The 20,555-nt window shown below is 41.1% G+C and overlaps 3 protein-coding genes and 2 long non-coding RNA genes across 8 annotated transcripts; 4 read left to right on the top strand and 1 right to left on the bottom strand.

Annotated features, from left to right (window-relative positions):
- Positions 1-570: 570 nt before the first annotated feature.
- On the top strand, positions 571-4,012 carry LOC106023661. 2 transcript variants are annotated; one of them, XM_034294083.1, is made up of 6 exons: positions 571-687; positions 822-1,145; positions 2,112-2,195; positions 2,360-2,425; positions 2,824-2,928; positions 3,008-4,012. In XM_034294083.1, exons 1-6 carry the CDS (start codon positions 648-650, stop codon positions 3,649-3,651), a joined length of 1,263 nt encoding a protein of 420 aa, XP_034149974.1. In that variant the 5' UTR covers positions 571-647; the 3' UTR covers positions 3,652-4,012. The 2 variants fall into 2 exon arrangements, with proteins under 2 accessions (XP_034149974.1, XP_034149975.1); XM_034294084.1 differs by lacking the exon at positions 2,360-2,425.
- LOC117594856 lies at positions 2,279-8,822 on the bottom strand. Its single transcript, XR_004576117.1, has 3 exons — positions 8,420-8,822; positions 2,812-2,900; positions 2,279-2,352 (listed from the first exon to the last, which is right to left on the bottom strand). It is a non-coding gene; the product is annotated as an uncharacterized LOC117594856 (long non-coding RNA).
- A 140-nt stretch (positions 8,823-8,962) lies between these two features.
- Positions 8,963-12,441, top strand: LOC105029361 (CMRF35-like molecule 4). Of its 3 annotated transcripts, none has more exons than XM_020049422.3 (5): positions 8,963-9,390; positions 9,629-9,961; positions 10,066-10,125; positions 11,581-11,688; positions 11,803-12,441. In XM_020049422.3, exons 1-5 carry the CDS (start codon positions 9,315-9,317, stop codon positions 12,171-12,173), a joined length of 948 nt encoding a protein of 315 aa, XP_019904981.2. In that variant the 5' UTR covers positions 8,963-9,314; the 3' UTR covers positions 12,174-12,441.
- Positions 12,442-13,049: 608 nt separating this feature from the next.
- LOC105029371 (polymeric immunoglobulin receptor) lies at positions 13,050-15,845 on the top strand. Its single transcript, XM_034294459.1, has 4 exons — positions 13,050-13,327; positions 13,903-14,229; positions 14,350-14,679; positions 15,835-15,845. Exons 1-4 carry the CDS (start codon positions 13,213-13,215, stop codon positions 15,843-15,845), a joined length of 783 nt encoding a protein of 260 aa, XP_034150350.1. The 5' UTR covers positions 13,050-13,212.
- A 380-nt stretch (positions 15,846-16,225) lies between these two features.
- On the top strand, positions 16,226-17,018 carry LOC117594857. The gene is made up of 3 exons (XR_004576118.1): positions 16,226-16,289; positions 16,622-16,729; positions 16,828-17,018. It is a non-coding gene; the product is annotated as an uncharacterized LOC117594857 (long non-coding RNA).
- Positions 17,019-20,555: the final 3,537 nt, after the last annotated feature.

Genomic DNA, 20,555 nt, shown 5'->3' with positions numbered 1-20,555 from the left:
TGGTCTTCTCCTGACAGGCTTTGTTCCGGATGCACCAAACAACCAGAAAGGGGATTCATCAGAGAAAATGACTTTACCCATGTCCTCAGCAGTCCAATCTGCTTTTGTGGCAGTTGTAAAATGAGGAAATTGGTATTAAGTTCATTTTAGTTACAAAGAGGGACTTCATCTGATCACCCTTCATAACATTCTGGAGTTTATGCAAATATACATCATAAAAAATGAAAATTAATATTTGTGTAATTCCCAAAACATTTGGCCACGACTGTATATTAACGGTGTACGGGTGAAATAAGCATTTATTATTGTGTGAGGTATTACGTCCACAGTGAATCCAATGGGTTACATTCTGTTATAAAGCACCAGTCACTAATGCAAACGCTTAACTGGAGAAGAGGAAGGAAGACGCGAGGAAGAGTGTGAAAGGAGGACAGATGTGGAAATAGCAAGAGGAAGATGAAGAGAGAATGGAGAGAGATAGAAAGAGCAACAGGGAAGAGAGAAAGAGGAAGTTGCCCACAAAAAAACTACTTTAAATCAACTGGTTTGAGGAATTAACAGAGACAGAAGCAGAGGAGACAGAAAGTGGGGGAGGTTTAGTGTCATAATATTCAAACGGGGAGATTACAGTTGGGTTTGAGACCGACATGGATCATTTCTTCATCATTAAGGTTACCATTCTGCTAGGTGAGTTCACCAGTCAGTGTTTTTAGTATTCGTTTAATAACATGTCTGTATAACAGCGCATGACAAGTATGTGTTCGGGGACAGGTTGAAGTTTTAAAATGTACTGGACTCTTTCTCATGTCTTCATGTGACAGTTCTGTGTCCAGCTGGGTCAGAGGTTCTGACAGTGACTGGAGTTGTAGGAGGACGGGTGGACATCAGATGTTACTTCAGATCATTAGAGATCAACATCAAGTATTTCTGCAAGCACCCCTGCAGAACTGAATCAGATGTTATCATTAAGACAAGGGTCAGCAACAACTATATTGAAGGAAGATACAGTATAGCAGACCATGGAAATGGACATGTCACTGTGATCATCAAGGACCTGAAGAGGTCAGACTCTGGGACATACTGGTGTGGAGTGATGAGAGTTGGTATAGATGCATACCAAGAGGTGTATCTCAGCGTTGTGGAAGGTATGTGTTCATGTTATTGTTTTTACAGAGAATAGTACATTCATAAGTTAGATTTTACAAATAACGGTTAACATGTAACTTCATAAGTGATTTCAGATATGAAATAGTTGTCCATCTCCAGTGTTATTGTAATCTTCTGTAATCCAATTATTATAGTAGTACTATTATACTGATTTACCATACTTCTTTGTATTGGCATTGCTGTATTACAGTACGATTTCATATTGCTGTTAGTATTTACAAAGTGTACATTAAACTGTGTTGCCTAAGTGTACATTAAGGAGTCCAATGTTGCATAAATCATCTCTGTCACAATATAGTTATTATCAGGTCTTACTACATACCTCACTTCCTGTTCTTTCATTACTCCACACATCATTTCCTTCTGAGTGTCCCTGTTCTGACATTACAGACATTACATTAAAGACTGTGGAGAAAGGTGACACCTCACTAAGAACCACTCCCTTTATTCTGATAAAGGCGGAGCCACTCACTTAGAGAGAATCACTTAGAGAGGTCGGCCAATGAGGTTTCAGTCTGAATGTTCTGAGACAACCACATTCTATGGGATAAGGGATAATTCACTCTTCCACATGACACAATTTAATTCAGATAGTTAAAAGAAATGCTGAACTCACAATTTCTACTGAATGTTTATGTTTAATGTAATGTTATTTACCAAACTGTACAGACTTTATTCTAATCAATGAAAATTCTGGTGAAATCTTCTAGAGTCAATGCCTTTCATTTTAGATTTTTACAAAGCTAATCAATGCAAATGTTTTATCTTTAGCTGTATATTTAAGCAGGTAATTTTGCAAGGAATTGTCAGAGGTGCTTTCATGCTGTTTCACTAACATTTACAGAAAAAAGGTCTTTACATCATGGCCAGTCCAAAACATGACAAAATCTTCCACTCAGTCACGATCAATTAGGATGTCTCACAGTCTTTCCTGTACCTTTTAGCTCCACCCACCCAACCTGACATCACCAGAACCAGTCTCCGCCCCCCTGTTACAGTCAGCAGGACAACTGATGTCATAACAACAGGTGAACTTTTAAGCAGTGTTTGTTATTCCTGGTCCTTGGAGAGGGAGATATGTTTGCTTGCACTGACCCATGACATCGTCAGTACATCCATTAGAGAGATCCGGGTTGTTGAGTCTCTCTCTCCTCCACATCTCTGTCCTGTCTCTCCCATCTCTGGCTGTCAGAAGTGAGAACATCAGCCCTAATGACACCAGCCCCCACTAAAGGAATGACCACTCATTCAAACACTAGTAAGGAACCTGTGTGTGTGTTTGTCTGGTTGTGCATGAAGTGTGTGTTACCTGTGTTACTGTGTTCCCTGTGTGTTTAATTACTGTGTTCTCCAGATATACTGGTGTGAATGGGGGCTGGTCTGGTGGTCGTGTGTGTTATTGTGTGTGTGTGTGTGTGTGTGTGTGTGTGACTGTGTTCTCCAGATTTATTAGTGTCTTTGGGGGCAGGTCTGGTGGTGTGTGTATATGTATGTGTGTGTTAATGTGTGTGTGTTAGTGTGTATGACTCCTGTATTACTGTGTTCTCCAGATGTACTGGTTTCTATGGGGGCTGGTCTGGTGGTGTGTGTATATGTATGTGTGTGTTAATGTGTGTGTGTTAGTGTGTGTGACCCCTGTATTACTGTGTTCTCCAGATGTGCTGATATATATGGGGGCTGGTCTGGTGGTCGTGGTTTGTCTGTTGGTTCTCCTTCTTCTCATATTCCTCGGACTAAGGAACAGATCAAAGACACGTACAGGTTAGATACACACACACACACACACACACACACACAAGCATGTAAACACACACATCAATGTCTTCTTTCCCGTTAACAGGTTCCTGCCCTTCCAAAATGATTACTTCCAACACCCAATTCACCACCTCAGCCAATCAGCACTCTGATACACATGACATCAACTCTAACCATGCCACAGCAACCAATCAGTGTCAAGATGACATCTACTGCAACATTGATTCTTCTACAGAGGCTCCGGACAGTGTGAGCTACGTTACCGTGAACTTCCCCAGAGATCCATCCTGTGTCCAATATGATACTGTTAACTTCCCCAGAGATCCATCCTGTCTCCAATATGATACTGTTAACATCCCCAGAGATCCATCCTGTCTCCAATATGATACTGTTAACATCCCCAGAGATCCATCCTGTGTCCAATATGATACTGCTAACATCCCCAGAGATCCATCCTGTCTCCAATATGATACTGTTAACTTCCCCAGAGATCCATCCTGTCTCCAATATGATACTGTTAACTTCTCCAGAGATCCATCCTGTCTCCAATATGATACTGTTAACATCCCCAGAGATCCATCCTGTCTCCAATATGATACTGTTAACTTCATCAAAGACTCTGATGTCCGTAACCAACCAGACAGTGTTATATACTCCTCTGTTAGAATACAACACTCCAACCATGAGATGGTGACTTACTCTGCCATAAAACCCAAATGCTCACAATGACATCCACTATTTGTGGATTGTTTGTGTGTGTATGTGTTTGTGTGTGTGTGTGTGTGTGTGTGTGTGTGTGGGTATGAATCTGTGTTTCTGTCACAGTTAAGTTAAATGAAAGGTGATTTGATTGGTTGTGTTTTGTTTTGTTTGTTTTGTTCTTTCTCAGGGAAATAAATAAGTGTGCACAGTTATTAGGCATCAATCGGTGTGCACAATTATTTGGCAACTAAATTACAAAAATAGTTTCTGCCAACTCACGTGTTTATTCTAAATCTTTTAAGAAAGTGTAACAAACAAGTAACACTAAATGACAATTAAATAAAATGTGTGTCTTTTCAAAAATATTCAGTGACCGATATAGCCACACTTGTTTTCAATAACTGCCATAAGCCTTCCATCCATGGAGTCTTTCAGTTTCTTGATCTGTTCACGATCAACTTTCACTAAAGCAGCAACCACAGCCTCCCAAATGAAGTGTATTGTCTTCCCTGACTGTAAATGTCACATTTGAAAAGGGTCCACAAATTCTCAACAGGATTTAATTCAGGTGAGGAAGGGGGACAGGTCATTATTCAGACATCTTTGATGCCCTTGCATCAACAGTGTAGTACTTGGATGCATGTGATGGAGCGTTGTCCTGCATGAAGATCATGGCCTTCTTGAATCAATCCAATGAGCATTACATTTTATATGGTTTGGAGTAGGAAAATGTGCATGGAAATAATGATATGATCAGAATACTCACTTGCCTAATAATTGTGGCCACAGTGTATTTTACACAGTACACAGACATCTGCTGGTCAGAAATAAGTACTGCATGTTTAATGTATATGTTTTTTTCCCCCTTAACATTAAAAGACTTTGTGGCGCAATGGTTTGGTGGGCCATTGAAAAAAGGGAATTAGAATCCGGGGTTCATATCCTCACATTTCTCTCAGTTCGCATTTTTTTGCAACTGTGCTTCCGTTATATTGTTGGATGACGAAGGCGAGAATATTACTGGAGGTACTAAAACAGACAAATTATGTAAATAACAATGAAGAGTGTTGTTTAAACTTTTTTTGTTTTCTGAATTGTATGAGAATTGGCTCTCGTGCCAAAACCTTTCAAGTACATTATAAATTCCTCCTGTTACAGCGCCATCACTGCTGAAGTCACAAATGTTGAATGCATTAATTAGTACTGTGCTTGCACACTTGCCAGCTAACGAGCTAACAGATGCACTTCATTATCATAAATCAGTCACAATGTCTCTGCAGCACTCACGATGAGTGGCCAGACTCAGTAAAAGGCACATGACAAGCCTGGGGTTTGGTTAAAAAAAGAGGCACCTAATGGACTGATGAAACCAACATTAAACTTTTTTGGACTGCCAAGCGTGAAGTCACAAGGGAAATCTTTCCCTGCTAATCCCTTGGGCAATACTTCCTTTGAAGCGTGGTGGAGGTAGCATAAAGCTTTGGGTTTATCGGCAGCAAGGACTGGGAGGCTAGTCACGTTCAAGGAAAAGATTAACGGAACAAAATAGAGACAGATCCTCGTTGAATACCTGCTCAAGAGCGGTCAGGACCTCAGACTGGGGTGAAGTTTCTCTTTCCAACAACTTTAATCACATTTCCAAAACAATGCAATAGTGGCTTCTGGACAAATCTCTAATCCAACCTGTCAGATCTTGAGAGGATCAATAGAGAAGAATGGGTTTAAGCTTCAAAACAAACACAGGTGTACCAAGCATGTAGCATCAAACCCCAGAAGACTAATGGCTGTAATCACTGCCAGAGGTGTTTCAACAAAGTAGCTGAGTAAAGCAGTCTCAATAATCATGTAAATGTGCTTTTTCACTTTTTTTTATGGATTTACAAATATTTCGGAAGAATCGTAAGTAGATTTTAGAATAAGGCTAAAATGAAAAGAAATTGAGTAAGTAAAAGTGTTTCAATACTTTCTGATATAAGGAGTCCAGCAGAGGTCAGTGTTTGAAAGCAGGAACACTGGTACCAGAGAACTCAGGAAGCCTGTATCACACTTTGGATCCACAGCATGTGTCACTTCATAACCTCTGCATAGCATGTGTCACTTCATAACCTCTACATAGCTGGGTCAAATCTGCAGTGCTTTGATAACTGAACGGTATGTCAGGGCTCTGGTTGCAGTCATGCCATAAATAGTTTATTGTTTATTGTTTATTGATTTTAAATATGCTGTTGTTTTGGAGTCCACATTTATAGCCATGTGTGTGGAAGATAACAGAAATCTCAGCAATAATGTGAATGTGTTCATTTTCTCTGGAAAACAGAGAGAAATGGAAGACCATGCCTAATTATGGAAATAAATTGGGTTGTGTCTTGGTCATTGCTTTACTTTGGCTGCTAAACTACATGATACTGTTAACTTCCCCAGAAACCCCCGAGAGACAGGAAACAAGACAGGAAATGGAAGAAAATAAAATGACGTTGTATTGCAGACACAAAGGTCATAGAGGTGTCCAGGACTGTCAATCATCCTTTGTAAATACAAATCGGCTGCTTAAATATGTTCCGTTCATAACTTTGGACCTGGGCTCAGCACACACTGGCAGTAGCTCAACCCCATTGGGAAACTTGGGGTTGAGTTAGTTGATTAATTCAGAGTATGTATTTTTTCTAGTCCTTCTCATATTTTTTCATTTCTAATTTTCACAGTCCTTAACTTTGTCTCTCTCTCTCTCTCTCTCTGTCCTAATGTATGTCTCTCTTTCACATGCTGTCTCCCATGACTCTTTTCTTTCCATCCTCTCTCTAACTCTTTCATCCTGTAACTCTCCTCCTTTCACCTCCCTCCTTTTCCCACTCCTTTACTCTCCCTCATCGCTACTCACCTCTCTCTCTCTCTCACCCCCTCTATCTCACCCCCCCCCCCCTCTCTCTCACCCCTTAGTTGGTCCTCCCGTGTTGTCTTATCACTCTCTTTCATTTTCTCATGTATCTCTCTCGTTCTGTCTTTCCTGTCTTCCTTCCTCTCCCTCTCCCCTCTTTACATTCCTCTCACATTCCCATCAGTACATAAGGGTTAAAGGTCATTATGTGTTGATGGGAATGTGTACCCAATTACCTCAAACGTAAGGTTCATAGGACTTCCTCTGAAACACCCAGGACGGTTGCCGCTTTCAGCCTCTGACCCAGAACCACACACCCCCACATACACCAGTATGAAAATGAGTGTCTGTGTGAGTCTGGCTGTGTTGGTGTTGGGACTCATCCTGTTACTGATCTATAAATGGAGGACAGACAGGAAATCCAGTGAGAAACCCTCTTATGTATTTACACTGAGTTGACAGATTTTTAAGTAGACTGGAATCCAGTTGAAAACCTGTGGTCTGAATTAAAGAGGACAGTCCACAAGCACAAACCTGAGACTATCAAGGATCTCAAAATGTGCTTCATGGAACAGGGGTCCAAGACCCTCTTAAAATGATGTCCAACCATGTCAGACTTTACAGGAAGACACTTTAAAGAAGAGTGTTTTTATCCACTGGAGGCATCACAAAGAATTGATAGATGGGGTGTGAATACTACCAATATAAATGTGTTTGAGCATAAATTTGGTTGAAATTGAATGATAATTAATGAAGGTTGTTGACTTTATGTACTGTATGTGTGTGATAATAAATGTTAATGAATGAAGGGTGTATGTTGAGTGTCTGTACTGTAGGTATGTGCACACAAAGAAAATAGTTTTTTTTAACCATGTTGTGTTCCCCAGGGCCAGACACCAAACCAGACTCATCAACCCAAGACTCCACCTTCCAAACCATCAACCCGGCCCCTCAAGACTCCACCTACCAAACCATCAACCTGGCCCCTCAAGACTCCACCTACCAAACCATCAACCTGGCCCCTCAAGACTCTACCTACCAATAGTTTAAAGGGACATTTTGTTAGAATAATTTCAGTCATCAGTTTTTTATCCAATTTAAACAACATTCAACCATCACCAGACCCCTTTAATCCCTCAGGATAAGATTTAACTCTGGGGCTCCTCTGAGTACCTAGTTTGGTGAGGATTGGAGGAGGAAAAGGAGAGATCCAGTTACGGGAAAGGGTTTGAAAAGTGTTATAGACTGTTTGACATTCAAAATGTACAGTCGTTTTCTAATTTAAATTGATCCTCTTCATCACTGGATGTCTATTATCTTCAGAACTGCAGTATTGATAACAGTATTTGCTAAAGTTTATTGTATAACAGAGCTTTCAGTATTATTGCATTGTCTTACAGTAATGGTCAGTTTTAATATCAGTATCACTGTGTTTTCTTACAGTAATTATCAGAATTAGTTTTTTTCACTGTGTGTATTTCTCTGTGTGAAGAGGCAGATTGTTGCGTGTGCCTAATCTACCCATTAGTTCCTCTTCAGTTCTTACTACACACATCACTTCCTGTTCTTATAGCACTAGACATTTCTTCCTGTTGAGGGCCTCTATTCTGAAAATCTGAGAAACTAGAGGAAGAAAAGCCCCTTTGACCTCCAATTCAAAAGGTGCTCATATTGTTTCTCAATCAACATTTAGAACTATGGATCTCCAACTGAGTATCCCCATGTTAGTTGTTTGTGCTAACATGACCATTACATTAATATAACTTAATTGTTACTACTACGTTAAATAGATAGCTAGCTACTTCTAATATTAGTTTGTTATGTCAGGGCACTGGCAACTTTAAGAGGTGACTTACTGCTGAAGTTGATAGGATGATGTTCAATAAAGAGTTCAATAATAGCTATATAAACAGAACTTACCTGGCAGGGTAAGAGCATGACTGGTCCACAAGGCTGTGCTGATCGCATTTGAGTTCATAGGGTTTCTCAATCCTTGATTGAGATCTGTTTGTTTCAATTATTGTGTCCCGTTCCTATTTTATCTGAATATTGTGAACATATCCTTCCACTGCATATTGCAATGCCTTGATCTGGACATCGCGGAGGTATTCCTCCAAAAACAGTGACTTACACTGACCGGTAATATGCTACGTTTCCACTCTGTGATTGACTGTTTACAGAAGTTACCACAAACAACCACGGGATGTTGCAACAGTAACTAAGATAGGCGGGGCTTTTGCAAAAGGTCATGACACGTACATTCATTGTACATTAATATTAAACACCTACCATAGGATGCTACCAAAACAAATGTGTTGAAGAATAAAATATGTTCCTGAAAACCCAGTAACGCCAGTTGTATCATATTTGCTACATGAGTTTCTGAGACCTCCAGGTGTTCAAAGTTTTAATAATGTAAACTTGTGTATTAGCCACACCCATGTATTTCAAAATCCGCAAGACGAAGGAGGTCAATGGTCAGAAAGCAGCAGAAGTCACTTGTTCTCGAGTTCTGCTAATGAACAGATACACACACACACACAAACACAAACACACACACACATACAAACATGCACCAACTGAAAACACTGTCAGACACAATGCGAAACCACAGACAATGACATGCAGCTGAATAACAGGAACAGACCAGACTACTAACCAGATAGAAAGAGAGAGACAGGCCAGAGGATTAATCATTTACCAGACATCTTAAATGTGGACTGAGTTGTGTTTATGGAGACTGAGTGACAGGGAGTGAGTTGGTGTGTTGGTGACTGGAAGCGACTGTAGAGAGGAGGACCACAGAAGTGTGTTGATGATGAGGGAGAGTCGCCACGAGACTGAGAACATGATGAGGAGATTCATATCTGTCAGCCATGTCCTTCTATGTGGTGAGTAATATAATATAATGTGGAATCACATAATAAATATCTATCAATCAATATCAACAATATCAATATCAACAGTTCAGTACATGCTGTCTGTTTCTATTTGTGTGAGCCGATCAACATTTTACTGAGGACCTTTCGCTACGTTACCTTATCTCTGCGTGAGAGACTATCAATATCAACATCTTACTGAGGACTATTCATTACAGGCTGTCTGTTTCTCTGTGTGTTTCTGTTGTAGCTGGAGTCTGTGTGACATCAGAGGTAATAACAAGAAGAGGTCAAGAAGGAGGATCAACTAGTATTGAGTGTCCTTATGACCAGGGATGGGAGACATATCCAAAGTACTTCTATAAGGGGATCTGGGCACACAAAGTTCCTGTCATCCAAAGTAATCAGCCGTCATCATGGACTTCTAATGGTAGATACTCTCTGTATGACGACAGAAAGAGAAGAGTCTTCACTGTGATCATCAGTAACCTGACACTACAGGACACTGATACATACTGGTGTTTCATAGACGGGTGGGGTTCAGATCACCAAACTGAAGTAAATCTCACTGTGGACCAAGAATGTATGAAACATTAATCATTACTCTTTATAAATGTTATTTTTGCATTGTCTTTTTACTCTATGTCTTTCAACTCTCTTTCTCTTGTTTGCCCTTTCTGTATTCAGCTTCTCCTACTCCCTCCAGACCTATACTCATGGCAACTGACTCTTCCCACTCCGCTACAGGTACACCAGCATGGCAGTATACCTACAACTCATTCACAGTTTTCCCTTGTCTAGTCTCTCTTTTTTTTCATTATCACAGTTCCTTCCCTTTTCTCTTCCTCAAACTATTAGGAACAAGCATCATACTGTAACCATTAGGAACAAGCATCGCACTGTAACCATTAGGAACAAGCATCGCACTGTAACCATTAGGAACAAGCATCATACTGTAACCATTAGGAACAAGCACGCACTGTAACCATTAGGAGCAAGCATCGTACTGTAATCTTTAGGAGCAAGCATCATACTGTAACTATTAGGAGCAAGCATCATATTGTAACCATTAGGAGCAAGCATCGTACTGTAACCATTAGGAGCAAGCATCATACTGTAACCATTAGGAGCAAGCATCATAATGTAACCATTAGGAGCAAGCATCGAACTGTAACCATTAGGAGCAAGCATTGTACTGTAACCATTAGGAGCAAGCATCGAACTGTAACCATTAGGAGCAAGCATCATATTGTAACCATTAGGAGCAAGCATCGTACTGTAACCATTAGGAGCAAGCATTATACTGTAACCATTAGGAGCAAACATCGAACTGTAACCATTAGGAGCAAGCATTGTACTGTAACCATTAGGAGCAAGCATCGAACTGTAACCATTAGGAGCAAGCATCATACTGTAACCATTAGGAGCAAGCATCATAATGTAACCATTAGGAGCAAGCATCATACTGTAACCATTAGGAACAAGCATCTTACTGTAACTATTAGGAACAAGCATCATACTGTAACCATTAGGAGCAAGCATCATACTGTAACCATTAGGAGCAAGCATCATAATGTAACCATTAGGAGCAAGCATCATAATGTAACCCTTAGGAACAAGCATCTTACTGTAACTATTAGGAACAAGCATCGTACTGTAACCATTAGGAGCAAGCATTGTACTGTAACCAATAGGAGCAAGCATTGTACTGTAACCATTAGGAGCAAGCATCGTACTGTAACTTGAACTGAAACTACTAATAATCACATTTTTAAGGAATTCCTTTTCCTTGATGGAGCTTTCACTCTTGCACTACCGAATGCAAACTTTGGTAACGCCTTTCAACCTATTAAGGTGTCAAACAGGCCAGGAAACCTGGCCTTTCTGGTTATAAAAACCCCTGCTCATGTCCTATTTTCAGCGCAGTTCAATGTCGCTAGGCCCTTCGAGGTGTCATACCTCATTATTTTTTCACATCAATAAGTCCACAATGCGGGGGGGTGTGTGGGGGGGGGGGGGGGGGGGGCACATACTTTCTTTTGAAAGCTGGAAAGGTGTATTCTGGTGTTGACCTGGTTATTATTGTTGATTTTGTTTATTATGGTGTAGGTCTGGTTCTTATAGGTAATCTGTTGTATTCTGGTGAAGGTCTGGTTCTTATAGGTAATCTGTTGTATTCTGGTGATGGTCTGGTTCTTATAGGTAATCTGGTGTATTCTGGTGTTGGTCTGGTTCTGGTTCTGCTTCTTCTGGGTCTGCTGCTCTTCATATTCTTCAGAAAGAGAAGACAGAGAGCGAAGAGATCCACAGGTACAGTTTCATCACACATTTAACAATACAATTATTATTGACTAAATAAACCTAAAGACATTTATACAAATGTATACAAAAACTATGTTTTGGTATGCTTGTGTTCCGCTTAAGTATCCAAAAACTCTGCAAGAACATTGGTTCCTGACTCCACAACAGCCAACCAGGATCCACACCTGGTCACCAACCCCACCTACTGCACAGAGACCAATCAGAACCCAGATACACATGACATCATGACCGACTATGCCACATCAACCAGTCAGCATCCAGATCTGAACATCTACTCCAACATTGATTCTTCTACAGTGGCTCAGAGCAGTGTGAACTATGATCCTGTTAACCTCCCCATGGATCCATCCTATCTCCATTATGCTGTGGTCTCCTTCAGTAAGGACTCTGATTCCCTTGACCTCCCAGATCCTCAACATTCAACTGTCGATGTCTCATTGATGTACTCAGCCATCAATCACTTCAAAATGTAGTATTTTGCTTTCTCTTATATAAATGGCCAGTATGCTCATTCATTCAGTAATTTGATTGTTCTCTTGTTCACGTTCTCCATGTTAACTTTTAATAATTTGTTCTACACATAACTGACCTCTCCTCCCTGTCCTCAAAATCAAACACTAAACTTTGACCTCATTAAATTCTCACTATGTACTGCTAAGCTGTGAAAGACACCTTGGTCTCGGTCGCTTCTCCGCATGAATAAAAGTAAATGCTTCTTTTGGAGGTGTAGTCTCTGTGTTTGGGTGTCTGGTGTCGCTTTACACCACAGAAGTAATGTCTAAAACGGAGTATATAAAACACACTGCTAACATTTGATTCCGTCACATTTATTCCACCGCATCTTCTGCTTCGCCGCGCGTCGAAAGGTGATGACCTCTGGTTTCCCCTCAAAGATTTCCCTTCCTAATGCTGGTCACCGCCGGTCGACGGGCGTCGCGTTGTGAACCCTTTAGGCTTGTGAATCGTCGACTGCATGGCTTCGACAAAACCACGGTGCTTTGACTCTTGACCTCATCTACGGTTGTTGTTCGCATAACCACCAAGTTATGTGTGCCGATGTAAAAGGAAGTCGAATGCCTTTCCCAGACAGTGAGTGTGGTTCTCCTTCGTCGGTTTTGAAAGGGGAACAGATACTCTGCTGTAAAATCAATTTTTTAAAGCAAACGTACCTAAACCATCTTGCTTCTGCAACTTTCAGACCACCGGTCAAATTCACCAAGTAGCTCTTCTTCGGCACTTACTACTTTCAAACACAGGACCTGTGATGGAGGGAGGGAGCACCCCCTAGTGGTAGAATGACAGAGCAGCTCTCCTCTCAAGACACCAGACTGCATGAGAGAGTACAGAGAGAGGGTCTGTCGGAAAGAGGATGTGGTGAACTAGTAAAGAGAGAGGCAGAAAAGGGAAGTTCATTAGTTTGTAATAATGTACGCATAGAGTGATAGGGACACAAGGATATTAAATTAGATTGAATTAAATAAAGTGTATTTATTTTACAAACAGAGCACACCAATGCACCAGGAAGTGAATATTTGGAGACCTGAACCAGACCTGGAGAGAAGCTGTAAACACCGGAAACGCAACAAGATGAGGATCCTACTGACATTCATCCTCTCCTTCATGACAGGTACTGTAGAAAGATCCAATAGCACTACAACTCTTACGGACAAGTCCAGGACTCCGGTACTCTCAGGCGCCCACATCTTGTCACACTGCACCCATGCTAGCTAGCACTACTGCTACTGGTCCAGCCCCCCAAAACCATTGGCCGTTGGTACTAGCCTGTCCCAATCCGATCAGTACTTTCTGTTTTGTCTGTAGCCCCCCGGTTTGTTAGCTAGCCCGACTGTTCCATCATTGTAGATCCATCAGCGATGCCTGTTGAGCTCCTCCCTTCTCAGGACCAACCTGTGTGGGATGTAGGATGAGTTGATACATCTCTCGAAACTATTAACAGACCACTGCACCTTTTTATTTGCTTTCCAAAAAAGTTGAAAAGGGTTCAATTTGCAGTGGTCTCTTCATTTTAACCATTCTGTTCCTCACTCCAAACCTTCCTTTCCAAGGTTTGGAATTTGACACCGCTGGTAAAAGTATACTTACCATAAATACACACATAAATACAGTTGTCTAGAACAAGCTATGGAACGAGCGTCGGAAACACATACTAAATCTATATTTTACTCCCCGTCTGATTGACAGGTTGTGTGAGCTCCTTCAAAGTGACTGGATACTCTGGAGGAACTGTCATCATCCACTGTCATTTTGATTACTACAGGGGAGAAAGAGAAATTGAGATATTTTTCTGCAAGGGACGGAATTTATTGAGTTGTGTGGATAAAATAAGAACTAGTCAGAACACCTGGCAGAACAGAGGTAGATTCTCTATGCATGACGACACTGGGGAAAACTTCTTCAAGGTCGTCATCAGACAACTGACCAGACAAGATGAAGGAATCTACTGGTGTGGAATGGATACACTTAAATCCAACAAAAATAATAACAAGGTGGAGCTAGAGGTAAAGGAAGGTGAGAACCCTTATTTTTCAACGGTCAAATGAATTTGTCTCGTTGTAATAACATGATCAGAATCACTAACAAAGTCAGTCTGTAGTATTAGACTGTGGTTATGGGTTTTTCTGTTCACAGATAAATGCTGTAAGATTTCAGTCACAGAGACGGTCCGTCTGGGAGGAGAAGCTGCCATCCTCTGTAACTATCCAAAGAAATATGAGAGCAGCAACAAGTATTTCTGCAAGGAGGACAGCACACCTGACTGCAAATACATGATGTCAGCAAAATCATCCTTACAAGAAGGAAGATTCTCTCTATCGAAGAAAAGAGCAGAGAAAAGCTTCACAGTGACCATCAGTGACCTGGCTGAATATGATACTGGGACATACTGGTGTGGAGTAGATACCAGGAGGTCTAATTATGGTTACATCACACTGATCACACAGGTCAACCTACGTGTTTTAAGTGAGTGTAAACATGTTTATTTCCCTTTAGCATACAGTAGGTATTCAAAATACATACAGTGGTGTGAAAAAGTGTTTGCCCCCTTCCTGATTTCGTATTTGTCACACTTAAATGTTTCAGATCATCAAATACATTTTAATATTAGTCAAAGATAACACAAGGAAACACAAAATGCAGTTTTGAAAAGAAGGTTGTTATCATTAAGGGAAAACAAAACATGCAACAGTGGTAGATCCTCTCTGTATGACGACACTGAGGGAAACTACTTCATGGTGGTCATCAGACGACTGACCAGACATGATGAAGGAACCTACTGGTGTGGAGTGAATAAACCTATATCCTGTAATAGTAATAACAAGGTGGAGCTTGTTGTGAAGATAGTGTTGTTTGATGTCACTAAAAACAACAGCAAAACTAAGTTATCAAATGTTCAAATTTGTTCATAAAATAAGGAACAAGATGGGGAAAGTTGAAGAGAGAGACAGTAAACGTTGTGTGTTTTTTCTGAATGGGGAAGAAGGGAGAGTCATGTATAAAGACATGAGAGGTCAGGGGCAGACAGTGGTGAGAGAGGGAACTATAGAGACAGATAGGGGGGTTTCAAGACAGGAAAGCTTTGAGTTGAATGAATGGAAGTCAAGTGTGATGAGTAAAAGGAGACCCCTAACACCCATCAACAGGAAACACCTTTTCTTCACATCTGTCTTGAGAGACACAATCTCTCTATCCTTCCCACAGTCTTTCTGTCATGATGGTATTGCAAAGGTCTTGGAAATGAAATGAAGCTGCGCTGCTCTGCTCTGTTCAGAGCTTCTGTTGGTTTTAAATGCACATTTTCTAGGTTCAAAAGCTTAAGTTAGGAACACTGGACAACTCAATTTCACTCCTGATCACTCCATCTCTCTCTCCTGATCACTCTATCTCTCTCTCTCCTGATCTCTACATATCACTCCTGATCACTCCATCTCTCTCTCCTGATCACTCCATCTCTCTCTCCTGATCTCTCCATCTCTTTCTCCTGATCTCTCCATCTCTCTCTCCTGATTTCTCCATCTCTCTCTCCTGATCTTTCCTTCTCTCTCTCCTGATCACTCCATCTCTCTCTCCTGATCACTCCATCTCTCTATCCTGATCACTCCATCTCTCTCTATCCAGACATTGCTTGAACATTTTCCAGCGGTACATTTTCCTGTTGTTTTTAGTGAAATCAACCAACACAGCAACCCGAAACACGACTACCTCCATCTCACCATCACCCTCGTCATCACCACTACCATCATTATCACAACCATCATTACCACAACCATCATTACCATCATCATCATCATCATCATCACCATCATCACCATCATTACCATCACCATCATCATCATCACCATCATCACCATCATTACCATCACCATCATCACCATCATCACCATCATTACCATCACCATCATCATCATCAGCATCATCACCATCATTACCATCACCATCATCATCATCACCATCATCACCATCATTACCATCACCATCACCATCATCATCATCACCATCATCACCATCATTACCATCACCATCATCACCATCACCATCATCACCATCATCTCCATCACCAAGAAATGGATCAGGTAAATAAACATATTCAAATCCCTTGGTATCACTGATCTTATATCAAAAAACACTTCTTCTGAGACATCTGAAGGTCCGTGGAACCTCCAGAAAATCACTGAGCTCTGTGGACAGATCTGTTTGGCAGAGATCAAGCAGGTGGTGGTACTAAGGAGAAGCACCACAACAACCTCAATGTGGTACACCGGTTGTAGCTGGTCTGACCAAAACAGACACTGTTCGAAGGATTATTGCGCAGTGTTCAGAACCTTATACTCATCTGATGTGTTCTGTTGTTGGTCTGGTTCTTATGGTTATATGGTGTATTCTGGTGATGGTCTGGTTCTTTTAGGTAATCTGGTGTATTCTGGTGCTGGTCTGGTTCTTGGGCTTCTACTTCTGGGTCTGCTGCTCTTCATTTTCTTCAAACAGAGACGAGACAGAGACAAGAGCTTACTAAGTATAGCAAATCTCCAAATAATATAAATTAATTTGAATTAACTAATAAAATATAAATAAACGAATGAACAAATAATCACTATTAATGTTCCTCTGAAGCATCCACACGCCCCGTCAGAACATTGGTTCCGGGTTCTACGACAGCCAACCAGGACCCAGACACAGGCATCATCACCAACCCCACCTACTCCACAGAGACCAATCAGAACCTGGATACACATGACAAAATCACTGACCACGCCACATCAACCAACCAGCATTCAGAAGACATCTACAGTTTGATCAATGATACTGCAAACATCCCCAGAGATCCATCCTGTCTCCACTATGCTGATGTCTCCTTCAGTAAAGACTCTGACGTCCGTAACCAACTAGACAGTGTTATATACTCCTCTGTTAGAATACAACACTCCAACCATGAGATGGTGACTTACTCTGCCATAAAACCAAAAAGCTCACATTGACAACCACTACTGGATTGTGTTGTCACTAACTTGCCAGATCTTCAACATACAAGTGCAGATGTCTCATTGATATTTTCCACCACAACCATATAGTCTTATGGTTTTTTCCTTTATTAATTAAATTAATACTTTAATTAAATTAATACTTTAATTAATGTACTTGCTTGACTGTTCATTCATATTTTCCTTACTTTTTAAATTCTGTCATATTTCTGTCCAGGGTTTTCTTTTTTCTTCCCATGCCAATGATAATATGCTCATAACTATAGGTGCTCTTTGAAATTATTGTTTTTTTCAGGTATTGTTCACAAATGGTCAGGGTCTCCATTGTCCTAGCCTCAGAGATGAGCCATGAATGGGCCGAGTGGGAGAGTCCATTGGGGTCGGATGGCCAAGACACCAGAGAGAGAGATACAGTATACTCCTCACCGCAAGAGTGATTTATTGCTTTGACCTTTGACCTTTTGGCAGCTGCATCTGAGTGAGAATATAAAAAATATTTGTATTTATGACCAGATGGTCTCATTTGTTTTTCCGGGGGGGTACATGTCCGTTTAGAGAGGGAGGGGTAGAGTAGGTGATTCTGTGGGATGAGAGGGGTTAGGTCAAAAGGATTATGAAAGACAACATTTTAATGGTTGTTAATTGATGCTTGTTGTGTTACCATGTCCGGTTAGGTGGGGGGTGGTTAGTAAAAGTGTTTCATGGTTATGTTCTTCTAAGGTAGTGTTGAGATGAAAGATGGAGACGAGCAGAACAAGGGGGGTGGGTGTTGAGCAGATTTTTCTGGGGCTTCATTCTCTCGGGAAAAGAGAGTGGGCAACTGGTAGTGTAGGGTTTCTTGAGATGCAAGGGTGGGGGTTGATCAGCAGTTACCTTTGGTTCATTCTCTGAGAATAAGAGCTATAATAAATAAGAACTAGACTTCTCCTGGTTTCCAGTTGAAATCATTTTTTACTCTGTATAAGAATCAAGATGGAGTCTGTGCTTAGTGATACACCCGTGACAACCCAGACGAAATAGGTAGCAGAGCGGAGGAATGAAAAAAGATACGTTCCAGAAATATACGATGCGCCAAAGAAGCGTTTTCTTAATGTTTATAGAACTCAGATACCACCACTTAAGCAGCTGATGGATCTGCATTGCGTTTGATTATCCGGCGTCTAATGTGAAGTTGTACATTTTAGCCACGGGAGCTGAATACACAAACAATACCTGTGGCATGAACCTCCACAGTGGTCCCACACATTGTATGTCGCAAATACATAAATCTCAACCGGGGTGTGAGAGTATCCTGTGTCATGTGTAGTGATCAGTTTTGATTATTGGAAGTTCACGAGATCGTAAATAAGATATATCTCAAGGGGCGTTGTCTTCCCAGGGTGTAGCATTCAGGGATATCTTTGAACAAATGTTAAATCAACAAGGTTCCCAGACAATGTCACAAACGCATAAATCTCAAGGTGTTGTGAGAGTGTCCTGTGTCATGTGTAGTGATCAGTGTTAGTTCCTGAGTTGGCAAACAAATAATACTTTGGCGCCACTGTCTTTCCAGGGTGTAGCATTCAGGGATATCTTTAAAACAGATGTTACACCAACAGTGGTCCCATACGTTGTATGTCACAAATACATACATCTCCTATCAACTATCAGCTTCTCCTATCAACCAAAAGGAAATACTTGCTAGCTGTACTTTTAAAACAAATGTGTGAGAGTATCCTGTGTCATGTGTTGTGATCAGTTTGGATCAATGAGAGTTCCTGAGATCGTAAATAAATAAACCCCAGGGGGTTGTGTCTTCCTAAGGTGTCCGTGACAACTGCTGGTTAGGGAGGGGTCTGGATATAGCTCCTCCCCGGAGGAGTGTTACAAACTTGTTAGTCGGCAGAGGTTATGTATTAATCGGCAGAGGTTATGTATTAATCGGCAGAGGTTATGTATTCATCGGCAGAGGTTATGTATTCATCGGCAGAGGCTATGTATTCATCGCCAGAGGTTATGTATTCATCGGCAGAGGTTATGTATTTGAACAGATCTAAAATATGTCAGCAAGAACAAACGATGCATGCTGCCCTAAATTACCCGGGTATACTGATTCAGACATTGAAAGGCTCAGGAGTTAAACAGTTTATAGTTACATTTTCTACATTTTAGTTACTCTCACCCAGAGAAACTTTCCACAGTGAGTGTGTTCACATACTGGTCCCCTGTGGGAGTCAAACCCACAAACTTGGCTTTGCAAGCACCATGCTCGACTAACTGAGTCACACAGGATCACGTCGTTCTCTATTAACACGCCCCTCCCTCTAACGTCAACAAGGGGAATAATATACAATGTGTTTACAACTTTGGATGCCTTAGAAAATTACTAAATAGCTAGCCAGCTTGACATTCTAACTAGCGTTAAACAGTGAGTTCTTTGTAATTAACTTTTTTATAGCCTTTTGTATAGCCTACCTTGCCCACCAACAATCCCAACAACAACACCATCACCTCCACCAACAATCCCAACAACAACACCATCACCTCCACCAACAATCCCAACAACAACACCGTCATCTCCACCAACAACCCCAACAACAACACCGTCACCTCCACCAACAACAACACCGTCACCTCCACCAACAACAACACTGTCACCTCCACCAACAACAACACCGTCACCTCCACCAACAACTCACCTCTATCTGACCTTCCAGTCTGTAAGCTGATTAACACTGCTGAGTCAGAACATACCACCACTCTCCATGGTCTCACCTCCTCCACCCACCTCAACCCAAGAATCACCACCATCTCTGCTGTATAGACAGACACCTGGTCTGTAATTCTCTGGACCATCTACACATTGAATTCAGACACACTCTCCCACACCAACTCTTCCACTGGCCATTGTGGAACGTCAGACTGGAAAAATAGAGTAATGTTCTATTTTTTTCCTTCTCCATCACGGAAAGCCAATCAGAGCACAGAGGAAAACCACTAGAAATGCTTGTAGGAGATACTACAATCCTGAATTGTCCATAACCTAACCAACACGTTGGACGAACAGGTCATTTTACTACAATAACAGGAGGAAATCTATAACGTCACACTCAAGGTCAATCAAGACAATATAAGAAATAATATAGGTCAAGGGTCGCTCAGAGTCTCTGAGACCTATAGTTGCCCTCGATCCGTTTATACAAAATATGTATTTAGTAAAGTTAGCTTCTCCTATCTACCAAAAGGAAATACCTTCTACTTGCTAGCTGTATTTTTTAAAACAAATGGCGTGAACTCATTTTCATTAATGAATCGTTTCTGCTGGAGGCTGTCACAGCTCTCTTGAATTGTCAGTAGGCTATAGCAGAAAACTTTGCTCAA

Source organism: Esox lucius, chromosome 9 (genome assembly GCF_011004845.1).
Source record: "Esox lucius isolate fEsoLuc1 chromosome 9, fEsoLuc1.pri, whole genome shotgun sequence".
Classification (NCBI taxonomy): Eukaryota; Metazoa; Chordata; class Actinopteri; order Esociformes; family Esocidae; genus Esox; species Esox lucius.
Note: the sequence above shows the minus strand (reverse complement) of the source record. Positions and strands in the feature narration are given on the sequence as shown.